At 44.1% G+C, this 17507-nt stretch overlaps 1 protein-coding gene across 5 annotated transcripts in view; it reads left to right on the top strand.

The window, feature by feature from the left end:
* Nucleotides 1-17507, top strand: part of LOC101860731 (long-chain-fatty-acid--CoA ligase 1) — a 55640-nt gene that overhangs the window by 9812 nt on the left and 28321 nt on the right. For 2 of the 5 annotated variants that reach the window (XM_005094680.3, XM_013080467.2), the window contains exon 2: nucleotides 7652-8102. The exons of 1 other annotated variant lie outside the window; for it this stretch is intronic. In XM_005094680.3, coding sequence (XP_005094737.1) covers nucleotides 7908-8102 — 195 coding nt within the window. In that variant the 5' untranslated portion in view covers nucleotides 7652-7907. Of the gene's footprint in view, nucleotides 1-3848; nucleotides 3865-7651; nucleotides 8103-16841; nucleotides 17055-17507 lie in introns of those variants that run through there. 2 more of the 5 variants (XM_005094682.3, XM_005094685.3) reach the window with 2 other exon arrangements.

The raw sequence follows: 17507 nt of genomic DNA, 5'->3' as shown, positions 1-17507 counted from the left end.
CTAATACAAATACTTTAGGTACTGCACACTAAAAATTTATATTTACAATTCAGTAGGCCTATTTTTTTAAATGGTCAGTCTAGCCATCATAATATGATTTATTCTAAATATTATTTAGAATAAGTACTGCCAGTCTAGCCGTACTTAAGCCAACCAGTCTAACCGTAGTCTAGCCGTCATTAAGTACGGCTAGCCTCTTCTGTTTTGAATTGTAAAGACTAAATAGACTGGCCGTGTCCTAGTGGCGTTTGACTTACCGATAGTTAGTCTCTTTACCATAGCACTAGAACGTGCTCGTCAAATCCAAAGGGACGTGGAATCAAACGATAACCTATGTATGAAATTCTGCTTGTGCTAGCTGTCACGTCTCTACACACCTTCCAGATGAATTGGTTTCTTATTTGCTAAAAAGCTAAAAAAAAAAAATTAAATTAAAAATGTTTTAAAAAAGAAATTGTTTAAATTAGTGGCATTTTCTTAAAACCCGGGATGCTGTTTTTTGTTGTTGTTGTTTGTTTGGGTTGGGTTTTTTGGGTTTTTTTCAAAGTAGTCTTATGCTGCATATATTTATTGATAGAAAAAGCACCATGCTTATATTAGCCTTGGCGTTGTATTTTATGTAGATCGTTTACTCCTCCATTTCTGAAGCTGGCTTCAACCCTTACTGTTAGTGGCAACATGGGTGCAACGTCCCAACAAAAAAGACCGAGGTACTCGATTTAACTTCTCCCCACTTGAGAATCGAACTCAGCCCTTTGGCGTGTGACGGCGACGCGCCCGACCGCTACTCCACAGAAGCGGGTCACACTGGCATTATATTTGTAACTGTGACTGACAAGTGCACCGCGGTAACTTCAGAACTCTTAATCCGTGGCGAGTTGGGATTGTTTGTTTTGGCCCAAGGATTGTTTTTATTAGGCCGCCAGCTTTGTTAGGACCGACTTTGCTTTGCTTCACTGGTCATGAAAGTTGCATTTCGTGTGTGTGTGTCTGTGTGTGTGTGTGTGTGTGCGTGTGTGTGTGTGTATGCGCGCGGGCATGCGCATGCACGCACATAAAATTAAGTGCGTCTGTTACGGTCCAGGACAGGTTGGCCTGACTTCTCATTTTGTCATGAATATTCTGATCCAGCAAGGGGTTGTTGTTTCTTCTTCGATTTGTCTGTTACGGTCCAGGACAGGTTGGCCTGACTTCTCATTTTGTCATGAATATTATGATCCAGCAAGGGGTTGTTGTTTCTTCTTCGGTTTTTGCCCGCGTCTTCTAAAATGCCCAACATTCCTATTCCTATACATATCTATAATGGACTGGCGCCTGTGGCACAATGATCAGGCCCTTTGCCGGTGTGCGCTTAAGACACGAGTTCGATTCCCGTGTGGGGAAGTCTTAATTTTATCAAGTCAGTGTCTCCGTCTTTCTGCTGTAATGATGTGTCCTACCAGCTGAGTTAACCCTCGCATTGATGATCAGACGCCTCCCCCCCGAACTTTTGGCGAATGATTAAAATTGTGTCCTTTGTGGCGCAAAAGATTCATTCATTAAAAGTGATTGATTCTTAGCTGAATATGGGTCTTGTATTAACTATGCTAAGCCACAATTCATCAACAGCAACGACAATAGCGGTCGCAGCAGCAACAATAAAAGTTTAATCTAAATTGTGTCAATGGGGGCGTGAAGTACCTACATTTACAAAGCAAAAAAACAACTACAAAAAACAAAACAAAACAAACAGTGGTAACTTTTAGACCTCACCAGAGACGATCAGTAGTCAGTGCTGTACCACCTTTTCTCCTTTCCTTCCTTTATGTATGGTCTTGGCTTTAAGTTTTTTGTTTATCCCTTGTGGTCATCTTTTTGGCAATTAGTGTACCATAATAAGCTCTTTCGCGGAGATGTCTTGTTTTCATCGTCTTAATGCGATGGCCATAATATGTGTCCTCGTAGCCCAATCTGATATTCACAATGATCAAGATCTACGGTTACAGGCATCCATTACCCCCCATGTGTCTTGCCAAAATTTTTCTTTGAGAATTCACCTAGGGTCAGAGCTATATTCACCAATTTGAAGGATGCCCTTATGCTTCTCTTCTCTTGCGCTAACATTGTTGTCAATCTTGCTTTACTAAACAAGGTGTAATACAAAAATAGTATGGGGTTCCTGGGGTATGCCACTGCTAGGTCCTGCTTTTTTCTCCTTCCTTCCGTTGTTTATGTTGGTGTATCTTGCTGCTTCCCTGCACTAAATTACCATTACAGCGTCGATGTGCTTTTCTTTTCTCACTGTGTGTAGCTAGCATTTATGAGCCTCTGTGGCTTGAAGTAGTGCTCATAATAATATTTTGGAAATTTCCGATCCCTGAAGGACGGGCTCACTGCGAGACTTAATTGACGTGGAAAGGATCGGCCCATATGTCAAGAAGTCAGTTGTCATTGTACTGGGGCGTCTTTGGTGTGTTAATTTGGCCCTTTGGCTTCGATTATTGGGAAAGTCGTTCTATCAAGTATCCATGTTTGTTTGCGTGAAACATATATCTCATTCGACCCGGGTTTGCCCTAACTGGCAGGGTTCGAGCAGCCTGCCTCCTAAACGATATATATTGTGTCGATGTGGGCTTAAAGCGTGTGCAATCAATCAAACGCGATGCCTTTCCGTAAAAACCGTCGACAGTTCTGTCACTAATTTAGACGTGAAATTCTGTCTCGACTCAACCAATTGCTTCAATGAGACAACAGTCCTTCTCACTGACGGAACGACCCAAGTCGTCAGGTTGTAGATCTACCAAACGTTGGAGCAGTGTACTGTGAGATCCGCTGTGTCAAGTAACCGGAGGGAATGTCTCCCCGAGGCCTGGCGTCATGCTCTGATTGGCCCGTGGAGATTCATGTCCTTCACATTGAACGACATCACGGGTCGAAGCCAAGCGCATGTTTATCCTGTCTTATGCTTCGGAGCGGAAACTTACCAGCTCTTACAGCATTTGCACACGATGCAACATAGTCGAATTCGGAAATGTTCGACGTGACTGCGGGCGGTTGGAGTGCGCCACTGTAGGTCCTACTTCTTTTCTCCCCCTCCGTTTTTTCTGCCATGCTTCTTCCTTGCACTAAATGATCGTTTTTGTGTCGATGCGTTTCTCTTTATTCAAACTCAAGAGTTAGATGTGACAGATGCGACACCTTTCGACTTTTAGGTCCTAATGGGAGTTCAGAAGTTTGAAGTGACGTTTTTTTAATGTCGGAAGATGGATGTCACAGTACGGCTTGTCGACGTCAAAAGCCGTATCGTGAGGTCACCACGTTGATCGTCGCGTAAATTCTTGGCCGAGACGTGTAGTAGGGTTGTTCTCTTGCCTCGGGGCCCTCCTACACCCCGTGTTACGACAGACACTGCAGCATCTGCGTATGTTCATCGCCATTGAGATGACGTGTGTATCCACAAGAGGTCATGCGTCATGGTCCGTCTTTCCCTCGGAGATGCATGTCCTTCGATATCGCACGACGCCGTACAGTCACTAGCCTCACACTCACACTGACAGTTACCTAAAAGTGTCATCGTCATCTCTGGCTCAGAGGTTGGCGTGTAATGACTCGTTATTGTTTATAGTCGCTAGCTGACAATTATGTCTTCTCCACGTCTATTATACATGCGGCGAAATGATACTGTCAAGCTTCTTGTCCCACATTTCTGAGATATATCCCTCAGCGAGTTTTAATGGTTTTATTACCCTCGTAAAGGCTACACGCAGCCATGTTTTTGGTACAGTGCATTTCTTTTGGCGTGTCGGCCCGATGGGTAGCAAGCTCCCCTTTACTTTCACGTAAAGCTTTGCGCTTGGGCGTTGTGGGTGGCCCCCAACTTATGCTGTAAGAATTGTTTGTTCTTTTCTTTGGATGTTACTCTCCAGTACCACTTTTAATCTTTGGCACCTATATTGTGACTTGCTTGTGTTGCAATTGACATAATATAAAAACTTCAGTGATTTTAAGATCAATCCCTGTTAAGATTCCCAGTGACCTGAGCAGCGTCTCATGTTCCGTTCAAAGTTTTCCGACAGTTTAAATTTTGCTCCTTACATCACGCCTTCATTTTGCGTTCGTGCGTACCCTAAGTCGACCCAATATATTGCGTTGGGTTGACAAACACATTTACCTTGTGGTTCATACACAACTTTTTCTGTTTGTGATGGAGCAAGGCAGTTCATTGAAGGCCTGTCTTCACCAGTCTGTAACTGCCTCCCTCTTTATTAAGTCATAATATCCTGGTTTGACCGCCCGCGTCGGAATTTATAACCGACAAGCAGTTTACCTGAATGACACTGTCGCGTTACTGTAGTGTGCTGGCTCGAGTCACTTCGCAGTGTGCCTAGCTGAATAAGTTCAGTGTTGAAAGGAAGTAGTTGTTAGGTCCGTCATTTTGTTTGTGTTGGGTTGAAGCAGGTAAAAATAGTTAGATTTATATAATCTCGATAATGACGCAGGCGTGTTTTCTGGCTTATTTGTGTGGTGCCCGCTGTTCGTATTTTCAACTTTGGAAACGACAGTAAGCAGACCCGTGTTTCCTTCTACATTTTCAATAATCTTCAAATTCGTGAGAGAGAACGTGATCTGAAGTCTTTTTGTGTTGAAGTTGAAAGAAGGTGCATGTTTCCATTGCTTTTGTTGTATAAAGGTATACGCTTTGCCTTGGATAAGCGTAGCTCCTGATAGGTGTCTTTATTGTAATAATTTGTTAAGCCCTTTGATGTTTACGCAGAAAGCATGATTTCAATCCTGACTGGGGAAGTCTTAGTCCTACACAAGCCAGATCGATCTTGACAGCAAGGATCGGAACAGCCCGTCTCCTAAATGATATGATTGTGTCAGTGCGGGTGTAAGGCCTGCGATCATTAACAATCAACCATTGTTTTGCTTGCATGATAACCGCACTCTTCGCTTCGGCGTCGTGTTGCCCTTTACTTATGCGATATTTCTATCTTTACTTTGGTGGCGCGGCTCCCGGGACTGACGTACTTGATTCTTGTTTTGGACGCTGTAGCATCAATGAACATCCTTTCGATTCTATGAGCGCCGTCGAGATCAAATGTACGGGGGAAAAACTGTTCGTTGCTCTCATCTGTTCAAGCTTCCAAAGAATGTATCCGTTGCGTTGAACGTATGACTGCACTAAGGTGCTAATACTTTTAGTCGTGTGTGAATGTAAAGTCCTCTGACATTTTTTAAAAAAATTTTTTTTTGCAGTAAACACATTGCCACAGCTTGAAGTTCATCAGATTTGTTTGGTTACAGGGATGGGCTTCATTTTATATTATTATGGATCTAATTCACCCTTACCAGGGTCAGACCATCTTCCCGTTTGTTGATATTTTGCTATAAGGTGCGCGGTCCGTTTGTGGCATCAATGCGAGGCGTCATTTTCTTTTAAATTATCTTTGTCTCGGCGTGCGTGCGTGCGCGCGCATATGTTTGTGACGTGCCCAGTGCTATAACACAGCAGCACACTCCTCCTCACCCCCTCCCTCCCCCCACACACACATTGCCTTTGACAATACTCCCCCCCCCCCTTCCTTCTTTTGCCCGCTCATTAATTTCGTTTCCGTTAACATTCCTAGTCAATGGGGCTCGTTGTAGTGATGAAACGACGGCAGTGTTATCACTCTAACCTGACGCTGTGTTGATGTAGACGAGTGTACATGATGTATATGCACCGACCTGACTGCAACGCTTTTCACGCCACCGCCCCCTCCCAGGTATTAGTGCAACTTGATTCGAGTGTTTGATCAAGCATTGGAATAAGGATAATTACTGTTACTTCAATTCGGGCTTCATCTTGGGTTTTTTAGTATTTATTTATGAAAAGGCGTCTTAAAAGTTATTTGCATTTGTAGATTTGCACACACCCCAACAGTGGCGTCGGTAGCCGAGGCTACCGGACCCGTAATTGAGAGATTGTAGGTTTGAGGGTTTAAGTCTTTCGTTGTGTCCTTGGGAAAGGCACTTTACATGAATTTCCTATTTGGCTCGTTTTTTTCTGAGATGAACGTTAAACTCGGAGATTCCGTTAGTTAAATAATCTAACAGTGCTGATAAGGGTGTTGAACCTATACCCTTTCACTGTTTTTCACACCTCAATCAGGCTACTGTATCGATAATGTGGTTGGCACAACGTGGCTTATCGTCATCGGCGTCTGCTGTGTCTGCGTTTCTGGTGAAGTGGGTTAGACTACTCGTCATTGCATGTAGCTGAAGTGAGTTCGGAATACGTTGAAGGGAAACTATTCCATCGAGTACCCCGTCTGTCTGTTAGGATGTCTTTGCCCACACTCCCAAGATTGGCCCATACAAGCAGGATTGAAGGTGCCGGCTACCTGAACTATCTACCCTGTGTCGATGGGTGTGTGGAGCATGAACAGTCATTTGACGGTTAGCTTCGAATCTCAGTGGTTTTCAGTTGTTTCTGGCACAATGAGTGGGTTCTCCACGTTATCTGGGAATAATCGGTTGACCGACTGCGTTTTCAATTAGGATGTGTGGGTGGTTGGCGGGTGCTCTGGTGTGGTAAGCTCCCTTATCAAACACCTGTCCGTATCCCTCCTCCTTTTTTAAAGTGTGTTTTACTCTTTTAACACCCCTGATCTTCGGCGCTAATATCTTTACCTAATTGTGTTGCTAGTGCCACAAAACAAGGTAGGGCGTGTCCTTGTTTTCAAAGTATTGAATTAAATGAGTGTCGTTTTGGCTGAGCTCGACGTCAGGCCTGAGCGTGTAGTGTCACCTGATACCCAGGAACTCCCACCCTAACGCTGCTGCAAGCTTTTCTGGTGCATCCCGTCCTCTTCGTGTTTTTTCCAAAGTCTGTGGTGTTATGGTGTAGCTCTTAAGCATTGAACGCTACGACGTGAGTTCGATTTACGTGTAGGGAAGTTGTTTTATCGAGTTTTCTCCATCTGGATACTGGGATGTTGTATCTCTTGCGGCCCGGGTTGACCCGCCCTAACAGATTTAAGGTGGCCCGCCTCCCAAATGATCCAACTTTGTCTCATCACGCAAAACATTGCCAGTAGTATGAACGATTATAGCTCCCGGTTGTTTGGAAAATGCTCCCAGTTCGGGTACAGGCGACTTTGTTAGCTTTCTTCGTCTCTTGTTCTGCTTGTTTGGGTACAGTCTTCATGACAGTGACGCAATGCGACAAATGGGAGGAGGGCGGACTGAGGAAAATATAAGAAAATAGTAGCAGTTGTTCAGTTATCAGTGACGTTTCGTGTTGGGCATGACTATACCTTTTCTCGGATGAAACTGGTTTGTGTGTCTTGGAATGTTCATTTTGCTTTTGAGTGTCGTTATCTGTGATTTTTTTTTTCGTAATGGCATCCCGTTGTCCTTTTGTTTTACGTTTTACGAGACTGTGACGTTCGTTATTGTTTTTTCGAAGCGTCACATTACTCAGGCGCGCTTCTCTTCCTTGAACTTTATAAGTGCTTTTTTTAACGGGGTTCTTTGACTCATGATTTCTGAGATAGGTTTGTTTGGAGTTAGTTTTTTTTCAACCGGTACATTTGAATAAGAGGCCGTGTGTTGCGCTAAGGGGGTATCAAAGTTCAACTTGCCAAGCCGTTTGCATATTCTAAGACTGTTTTCCAACTGTTTGTAGGTTTTGAAACATTCGCCTAGACATTGAGATTTATTTTACTCTTGTGGAAACACGGAGTGTTCTGAATACTTTTGCGACATCTTCCTGTGTGGAGACGTTTTTTGAGCATCATCGAGTGAGTCAAGAATTTTGAAGTTCAACTGTGGTACTGTTTGTAGAATTTGAAGTGGACTCGCCTGATATTTGGAGAACTTTTTAAAACCACAAGTGCGCAAAACCCGAGCGAGAGTTGACAGTCACAGAGTGTTGAGTCGTCATGGCGTCGGCAGAGGTCCAGCGGCGTAATAACGCGGCGAGCAACAACAACGATGTGAAGAAGCGGGAGAGCAGCAGCGGCGACAAGCGCCGGTCCCGGCCTGTGTCCACCATCTCCGCGTCTGGCGTGAGCGTCAACTACTCCCTGCCGCAGGACGTCATGCAGAGCCTGAAGTCCCAGACGCAGCCCTGCGAGGTAAGATTTGTCCCAGACGAATGATTCAGAAAAAAATAATTTAACCCGGGTAAACGGGAAGATAGTCTGTTCATGCTCCACACACCCATCTTTCCGAACTTGTAAAATTGGTTTATTACCCCCCCCCCCCCCCCCCCCATAAAAAACCCCAAAAGAATTAAAGAATCCCCTTTCCTTCTAACCATTCCCCATTCTTGCTCTCGAACCCCCCCCCCCTTCCGCCTCTCTCTCTCTCTCTCTCTCTCTCTCTCTCTTTCTCTCTCTCTCTCTCTCTCTCTCTCTCTCTTTCTCTCTCTCTCTCTTTCTTTCTCTCTCTCTCTCTCTCTCTCTCTCTCTCTCTCTCTCTCTCTCTCTCTCTCTCACTTATTTCCTCCCTGTCTACCCCCCACCCCCTAAACAGACTTTCTGATACGTCTACCCGTTAGTTTGGTCTTGCCTTATGTTTGGATCGCTGGGAACTTCCAAGCACAAGTCTGTGGAGTGAATAACTGTCTCCAAGGCCTCAGCCTGGGGCGTAAACCCACGACTTCACCACGTGACTTTGCCTTTGTCCCCCCCTCCCTCAAACTAGGGGATGGAAAGGGTGTTCAGCTCTTTGATTTTATTGTCCCGTTGTTTTGCTTTTGTCACGAGAAGTCAAGGAAAGAAAAAAGACCCCGGGGTGTATTTCGCCCACCATGAATAATTATAAAGCATCAGCTCCTGTTTACTTGATTTCGCCAGAGATGGGATGGAAGCTTTTTTTAAAGGGGGGGGGGGGTAACTCAGTTGGTTATCGTGCTGGATTATTGTTGGAATCCCTTACGGGGCAATTTTTACTCCATTTTTTAAAATTTAAACTTTGCAAACCTCCCTATTCACTTTGTTAGACCCTGTCTAAATATGGGGATCGTACCTTTTAGAACACTTAACTACAGACTTGAAAGGTGTGTTGGATCAAATGTGTGTCACAAACCCCACAACACAGCATCACATCAAGATTGGGACAGGTGTGTTGAACCAAGCATGTGTTGCAAAACGCACAACACAGCGTCGCGTGAGGGTCGGGGGCGAGTGGACATGACGCCAAGTTTTGCCAGCACCTGTGTCCGGCAGCAGCCGTTAATCACCCCTGACATTGCTCAACGTGTTGTAACGGTAACAGTAACAACCCCTTCCGGGTACGGCTCGGTGAGTGGAGAGAGGCGCGCGTCGCAATGGCTTGTTGACGTCATGCATCACAGCGTCCGTCTGTCTTACCTTGCCTTGTGCTACTTGCTGTCCTGTCATGTCCGTTTTACCGGACGCTAGCCCAGTGGCCGTCTCTGTTTGGCCATTTCCGCTCCACCCACCCCCTTTCGTTCACTTGTTCCATCCTGTGTGTTGCCAGTGTCTGTCTGTCTGTCTGCGGGTAGTTCGAGGGCTCCAGTATGTAGTTCCTGTCTCTTTCTTCTTCTCTGCACCAAATGGCCGTTATTGTGACGATGCGCTTCTCTTACTCGAAAGTGTCCTGTCTACCTGTCTGTCTCCATTTTGTGTGTGTGTGTGTGTGTGTGTGTGTGTGTGTGTGTATGTATGTATGTATGTATGTGTGTGTGTATGTATGTGTGTGTGTGTGTGTGTGTGCGCGTGTGTGTGTGTACGCGCGCGCACTAAATGACCGTTATTGTATCGTTGTGCTCCGTTTCTCTCTTACAAATTCGAAACTGTCCGGGCAAACCGGGCAAAGTACTTTAATCAAGATAAAGATCTTCTCGTCTGCGCGCTGTGATAGCAAAAATATTCCTCGAAGGTGATTTGGGGCTACTTTGCTCGCTGTTTTTTAACAACAATTTAGACCTCTATAAAACTGCCAAGCGGTTTAGATTGACTCCATCGCGCGCTTACGTTTTTTTTATTCTTATCGGGATCCTCAGCTGTTGTTTCCCTTCAAAAGCCTACTTTTTGTGGTCTTCTCTCTCTCTCTCTGTCTCTCTCTGTCTCTCTCTCTCTCTCTCTCTCTCTCTCTCTCTCTCTCTCTCTCTCTCTCTCTCTCTCTCTCTCTCTCTCTCTCTCTCTCTCTCTTGCGCGCACACTTCTATCTATCTATCTATCTATCTATCTATCTATCTATCTATCTATCTATCTATCTATCTATCTATCTATCTATCTATCTTATTTTACAGAGGCGTCTCGATGCGTGGGCGGCAAGGTCTGAAAGGGGGGGGGGGGGCGGTTTCGCTAAATGGGTCGTTATTCACATTTGACGAATGAGTACGGTCTAAGTGACCTGAATGTGCCAGATGTCTTTTTGTGTAGAGTCGTGGGTATTTTCCTCTAGGTCGATTGCCCCCTTGGTCGATTGCCCTTTTCCGTCTTTCTCCGTCCTACGCAATGTTTCCTTTACCTGTAACTTCAAATTCTGTTTCCGGCATTTTTGTCGTAAGAAAAACTCTTAATTGTCACACGGAGAACAGTAGAGTTGGGTTCTTGTATGGGGAAGTTGTATAGCTAGCTGCGTTTGGGATGTGGTGCTACTGTAAAAGGGCCAGAATAAGTTGGAAAGCAAAGAAGACGAACAATGTGGTATGTCAGATTCCCGTCACAAGACAGTGATGTTGAAGACAAACCCTGCCGAATAAAATCAGATGTAGGAAAAAACAATACTATGACCTCTTAAAAAGACACGAGACTGTTGTGAAAGATGTGCTTGAAGGAAGGGTGTGGGACAGGAGAGTCAGGGGAAGGCAAAGAGTAACCTGGATGACAACATAAAAGCATGGACTGGTCTGGATATATGGCAGAATGTACAACGGCAGCTAGCGACCGTGAAGGATGGAGGGTCATCACACGTCAACCTCTGAGTCAGAGATGACACCTCTAGGTATCCAGGTGTGGGGAAGTTATTTTATAAAGTATCTTCGTCTGTCTGCTCAACCTTGGATATGTGGGTGGTTGGCGGGTGCTCTTGTGTGGTTTGTTCATTCTTTTCTATCAAACATCGATCGTCCTTATCTCCTTCTTTTTTCTGTATGTTACTCTCTTGTAACACATCTATTCTTCGGCACTTATGTTAACCTTATTATGTTGCAAGTGCCGTAAAACTAGCTATAAACAAACTCTTGATTATATGTCCCACTTGGTCAAGGTCGGCCCAGAAACGTATTGTCTAAGGAGCCCCCCCCCCCCCATCCCCCAGATTATTTCGATGGTGTCGAATGGTGCAAAACTAAAGATTGAAAAACGTGCACTGACTCCTGAGGCATATAAGTAAGTGCCGAAGGTCGCATATAGCCATACGAAGGTTCATTTTGAGTGAGTGGTTTGCGGGCTCTCTATTACGTGGTTTGCTCCTTTCCTATCAAACAACTATCGTCCTCACCCCTCCTCCTTTTATTTGCATTTTACTCTCTGGTAGTAACGTCTCTAATCTTCGGCACTAATAACTATTTGTGTCGCAAGTGCCGCAACATTCTTACAAAAAAGCGAATAAAAAAAGAGCCACTCCGTGGATGAATAGTGAATACGCGTACTGTCTCTCTCCTCGTTCCTGTCTTCGTTCTTCAAAACCTTAACTCCCACAAAGCGTACGACATGTAAAAAATATGTATTCAGTTTTTCCTCCTGCATTATGCGTCACGTGCCCCGAGGCGAACTAGACTAGCCCGTCGTGCAACTTCTGTTTGCTAATATTTGAAGTAAAGGAGGACCCCGATCCAGTATGTTGAGAATGAAGTTTCTTTTGTTTTGTTTTGTTGGCGGGCGCTCTGGTGTGGTTTGCTCCTTCTTTCCTATCAAACTTCTATCGCCCTTTTCTCCCCTTCTTCTTTTATGTTTGTTACTCTCTTGTAACACCTCTAATCTTCTGGCGCTCATATGGCCTTATGCAGTTGCGAGCGCCGTAAAACCTCTACTAAAGCAAACACAAAACTAAACAAAGTTTTGTTTTGTTCTCTTTATTTTTTTAGACTTTGTATTACTTATAAAAGTGCTGTGTGGGTGGTTGGCGGGTGCTCTGGTGTGGGTTGCTTCTTTTTTCCTATCAAACGTATAACATCCTTTTCTTTCCATATATATCTATATTCTCTTAGATTATATCTAGTATCCCTCATATTTTTAGCGGGTATTTTTTGGAGGGTGTTACTGGTAAAGGCCCTATTTCTTTACTTTCCCTCGTTCGTCTCGGTCTGTCAGCCTTACTTTCTCTTCGGCACAGAAAGCCCGTTATTTTGTTAACATGTTTCTCTTGATTCAAACAAACAAAACAATGGGGTTGGTTGGCAGGCGTTCTGGTGTGGTATGCTTCTACTTTCCTATTAAACAACTATCGTCCCTATTGCTCCTTCTTTTTTGTGTTTGGTGCTCTTTTGTTACATGAATAATCTTTTGCACTTAATAATATGACCTACTTGTGCTTCAAGTGCCGTAAAACGCTTACTAACCCCCCCCCCCCCTCCAAACAAAAAAAAAACACAATACATTTCTTTGAGGAACATGAGTAGAATTAAATGTAAGACTGTTAGTCATACAAACATGTTTTCAACCTAGCAATAACATTTGATGCCATTACTTACATAAAATAATCATTTTATGAAGTTGTTTACGAAGCTGAACTGCTTTGAGATCCAGCAGAGCGTTACCAGTCTGAATGACTTGGGTCACACATGACTGAATAATTCCTTCTCAAATGGACATTATAAATGTTTATTCAAGCCGATTTTATACACATTTTGAAAGGGCATGGATATTCGACATGAAAGCATTTTCAACAACAACAAAAAAGGGAGGGGGGGCATTCAGGGTAAACTCGTGGGAAGCTTGGATTTGTAGAAAAAAAATTATATATATGTATAAAGTAAGGACGAAGTACATGTACATGCGTCTGACGGGTGCGAGTTTCAGTGTATGTTTGTGTGTGTGTGTGTGTGTGTGTGTGTGTGTGTGTGTGTGTGTGTGTGTGTGTGTGTGTGTGTGTGTGTGTGTGTGTGTGTAAGCAGCCCCCCCCCCCCCCTCTCTCTCTCTCTCTCTCTCTCCCTCTCTCTCTCTCTCTTTCTTCTCTCTTCTCTCCCCCCTCTACCCCCTCTCTCTCTGTGTCTTTAAATTGTGTTTGTTTATACCGTCTATCTGTCTGTCTGTTCAGACGCTCACAAACATAGTATGCCCTTACTTCCACACGTGTGTACGCTCGTTTACTTTCTCTCTCGGATTCTTTCTTTTTATATCTCTGTGTGTGTGTGTGTGTGTGTGTGTGTGTGTGTGTGTGTGATGCGGGCACGCGTGCGCTTGTTCATTGTGGTCGTTTTCAAGACGAGGATAAGAGGGCTGGGGTGGTTTGGGGGTGTGGGGAGACCGGACGGCTTTGTGTTATGTATAAAGTACGCCCCCCCCCCCCCCCAAATCCCCCCAATCCCCAAGCCACCAACAAACCCCTCCTGTCGTTTTTCTTTTGTCTGGCACTGCGGCATCTCCCAGGACATTGACCCCAGGCCAAGGGGACAAAGAGGGGTCACAGAACTGGGGGCGTCAAGGCCGTGTGGTATCGCTGTCTAAGAAAGTCTGTACTGCTGGTGGTTGGAGGGTGTTACTGGTTTGTCTTATTATTCTTTACTCCTTTTCGTTTCTTTTTTTCTTTCAAAAAGGCGGGTGGTTGGGGGGCGCCACTGGTATGTCCTACTTTTATATCTTGTCTTTCTTGTTTTTTCCCAGCATTAAATGCCTGTTATTGTCTCGATGTGCTCATCTTAAACAAACCGGGGTTTTTTTCCTCAGCCTGCAAGTCAGAACAACAGCGTCTTTGTTCATGAAATTTCCTAATGGTGTCTGGGATTGCAAACCGAAAATATACAGCTTAGGCAAAATATAATTGGTTAATGTGCGCACCTTAAAAGGTGTTGTGTTTTTTGCAGGCGCTCAAGTACTCATGCGGGTGGTTGGCGGGTACTCTGGTGTGGTTTGTTCCTTCTTTCCTATCAAACGTCTGTCGTCCTTTTCTCCCCTCCTTCTATTTTGTGCTTGTTACTCTCTTGTCACTCTTCTAATCTTCGGCACTTATGTGACCTTATTGTGTTGCTAGTGCCGTTAAACTCTTACTAAAACAAGTACTCTCAACATTGACCGTGCAAGAAACAGCTCGTTGATGTGGTATTTGTTTGACCTTTGCACGTGTTTGTTTTGTCAGTAGCCTTCATTTGCCACCATTTATATTCATGTCAAAGTGTCTGAATTATATTATATCATATGTTATTCAAAGGCCAAACATCGGATTTTGCAATGTCTGCTGACGGCAGGTGTGGTTGCTATGTGGTACGACATCGGAGACTTTGGATGATTCATTATGGCCATAACAAGTCAACGTTCACCTCGAAATTATTAATAACCATTTCTGTACTTGCATGGTCTGACTCTCTAGAACATTTGCAAATTAAGTACGCTTTTGAGTATTTGATGCTAATGTGTTGATTATAATGCCGGGGGGTGGGGGTGGGAAGAGGGGTAGAATAACATATACACATGTATATTATGTACTCGTGTATTGGCATAGCTAGTTATGATGGGTTGAGCAGAACAAATGTAATATTTTAGCCCAGCAGAGGTGAAAATAGATATGAAATTAAACGCCGCACACTGTTTGCATACGCACTGGTGTGTGTGAGTGTGCGTGCGCGCGTGTGTGTGTGTGTGTGTGTGTGTGTGTGTTTATATATCACCAACTTGCTGCAGTAGTGGTGTTAGACTTTTACCACAGTTTTAGGGTAATGCAAAAAGCTTACTAATTCCATGTCTTCTGTTCTGGATTAGGCAGTAATGTTATACATTTTTTAACGAGGAGACTTGTCGGCTCGTATATGCCAGTTTAGGACCTTCTTGGAGACCACGTTAAAAGCATGCTATACACAAATGGGAGTCAGTCCACTGGGCGATCTACTGCGATGTTTCTGTTCTACTTGGCGGTGTACCGCGATATTGTTGTTCCGCTTTGCGGTCCACTAGTTTACTACTATTAGATCTAATCCTTACCCTCACTCCAGGGCGGGTTTGGAGAATGGTTAGGGTTGTGGGTTTTAGTAAACTGGTGGAGTGTGAGGTGAAACAGTTGTCACACTGGTCCTGTGGTAGATCTTCAAGTAGAACAGAAATATAAGGGCAGATCGCCAAGTAGTCTGGCATCCACAAGTGTAAACACGATTCACACTCATAGTCTCTATAAACTAAACGTCACCTAACGTTGGTTATCTACGTTGAGAAATGAAAATTGTTGATTCTAGATCTATCGATTAAATACTGCTAGTCAAACTGGAGCCGCTGGTAACTTCATACTTCCAATAGGCTCCTTCTGTGGGGCTGTTATTTGAACCAGCATCGCTTGAGCAGAAGTAGAAAACAAGATATCATCGGATGTAAAATAAACATAATTTTCTCATTAAACTTTGTCATGAATACTGTTGACAAACAACTCTGTACAGTCATAAAAATTGATTACAGAAAGTACAGTAGCTGGATTGTGCGGGTGTTGGCTGGGCATGTTTCCATGTTTCTCGCTGAAGCGAGAACAAAATGTACAGTGTGTGTGACATATTTGAAATTTGGGAAAGAATTGTTTATTCATTGTTGTAAATGCGAGTGTGTCGTTTGTTGTCAGAATTCGCGGGTTTTAAGAGGGCACCACTGGTAGTACTTTCCGTCTGTTGATTCTGTCTGACTGTGTTTCTTTTCCCAGCACTAAATGCCCATTATTGTGTCGATGTGTTTCTCTTCACTCAAACAATCAATTGTCGGAATTCAAATGGCTATGTTATTGTCGATGTAGTGTGAAGAAAAGTACTTGCGAGTTATATCGCGGTATCCCTTTCTTTAATGCGGAGGTACTCGGTGGTTTGAGGTTGCCTCTGTTCTGCTTTACTCTTCCTCTGTTTTGTCAGTGTGTCTGTCGTACTACTCTAATGCGAGTGGCTGGAGGGCGCCACTGATAGATCCTACTTCTTTACTTTCCCTCTGCTGTTTCTGTGTCTGTCTTATTTTTCCCCAGCATTAAATGACCATTATCGTGTCGAATGTGCTCCTCTTTACTCAAACTCTATAACTAAACTCTGTATCGGCTTTCGCTAGCTGTACACCATCTGTCCTGTCCCTGTACCCTGTGAGTGAGCAGCTATTCCTCTGCTCACGAAACAGCTGCCCCTGTGTGCCTTTTTGTATGCACTGTGCGGCGCACACACAGCCCGCCGCTATCGCCGGCGAGGCACACGTTGTACCGTTATAAACACTGACGAAAGGAATGTTGTGCGCGTGCGTGATGTTTACCTGGTCTCATGGTCACGTGTACACCCCCTCCCTTCCTTGTCCGTACCAGGCTCCTGGTATTATTAGCAAGTTGCGTGAGTGGACAGAAGCCTCAGCTGAACTCTCTCCAAGTGGACAAACGCGGCGGATTGTACGGCATGAATCAAGATTTACATAGTAATAACATTTTAAAGACGTCATCGCGCCGTGTGTTTGTATGACTTTGTGAGTTTCTAATTGTACCTTATTTTGGCTTTAAAATATTAGGCCTAATCACATTCGAAGTTTTTCATCTTGAGCCAATGATAAAGGTTACGTCCAGTGGAACTTATTTTGTGAGTTGGTACATGAACACATCATTCCTCTAATCGATGGTGTTTTTTTGTTTATGTGTGGCAATTATGACTGCTTTCTTAGCGGGACGGTAAGCGTGCGGTATATGACTACGGTGCTCATTTCCGGAGCTGCCTTTCTCACCTGTTCTTTGTTGGGGAGAGTCAACATTACTTGCTGCAGATCCGACAACATCACTGGGTTTGTTTGTATGGGATGTGAGTTTTCCGGACGATAAAAGAAGTATTGTGTGGCCGTGTGTAAAAGTAAAAGACCAGGGTAATCGTAATGTGCTGTCGGTGCTGCTGTTGCTGCTCCCCTGGGTGCAGGTGTTCCACAAGAACAACTGAGCCCAGCTACACACGGCTCAGGGAGGAGGACGTAAGTGAAGGAGTTATTTTAGAAGAAAAGTTGAAAAGACAAATATAGGTTGATTAAATCTAGTTATAGATCTAGTCCACTTTCTTCTTTCTCGAGGACAGTTTTGCACGCACTAAAAGGGAACATTATCTTGGGTTGTGCCCCCCCCTCCCAAAAAAAAACAACAACAAAAAACAAACAAACAAACAAAACAAAAAACAACCAACAACAACGAAAGAGACAAATCAAAACAAAAACAAAACAAACAAAACAAAAAACAGTTTCTCTCCTCCTCTTCAAAATGTTTTGAGGTTAAATGTGTGGTTGGGGGGACGCCACAAGTAGGTCCTACTTCTTTTTGTTTGTTTTTGTCTTTCTTGTATCTGTATGTCTTTCTTACCAGAAGGTACCCCACTTGCGCGCACGGCTGTTATCTTGATGTATCATGTGCTTTATTTTACTCAATAACCCCCC

The sequence above is a fragment of the Aplysia californica genome, unplaced genomic scaffold (assembly GCF_000002075.1).
Source record: "Aplysia californica isolate F4 #8 unplaced genomic scaffold, AplCal3.0 scaffold00087, whole genome shotgun sequence".
In the NCBI taxonomy this organism is placed as follows: Eukaryota; Metazoa; Mollusca; class Gastropoda; order Aplysiida; family Aplysiidae; genus Aplysia; species Aplysia californica.
The sequence above is the reverse complement of the archived record's forward strand: the minus strand, read 5'-3'. Positions and strand labels throughout refer to the sequence as shown.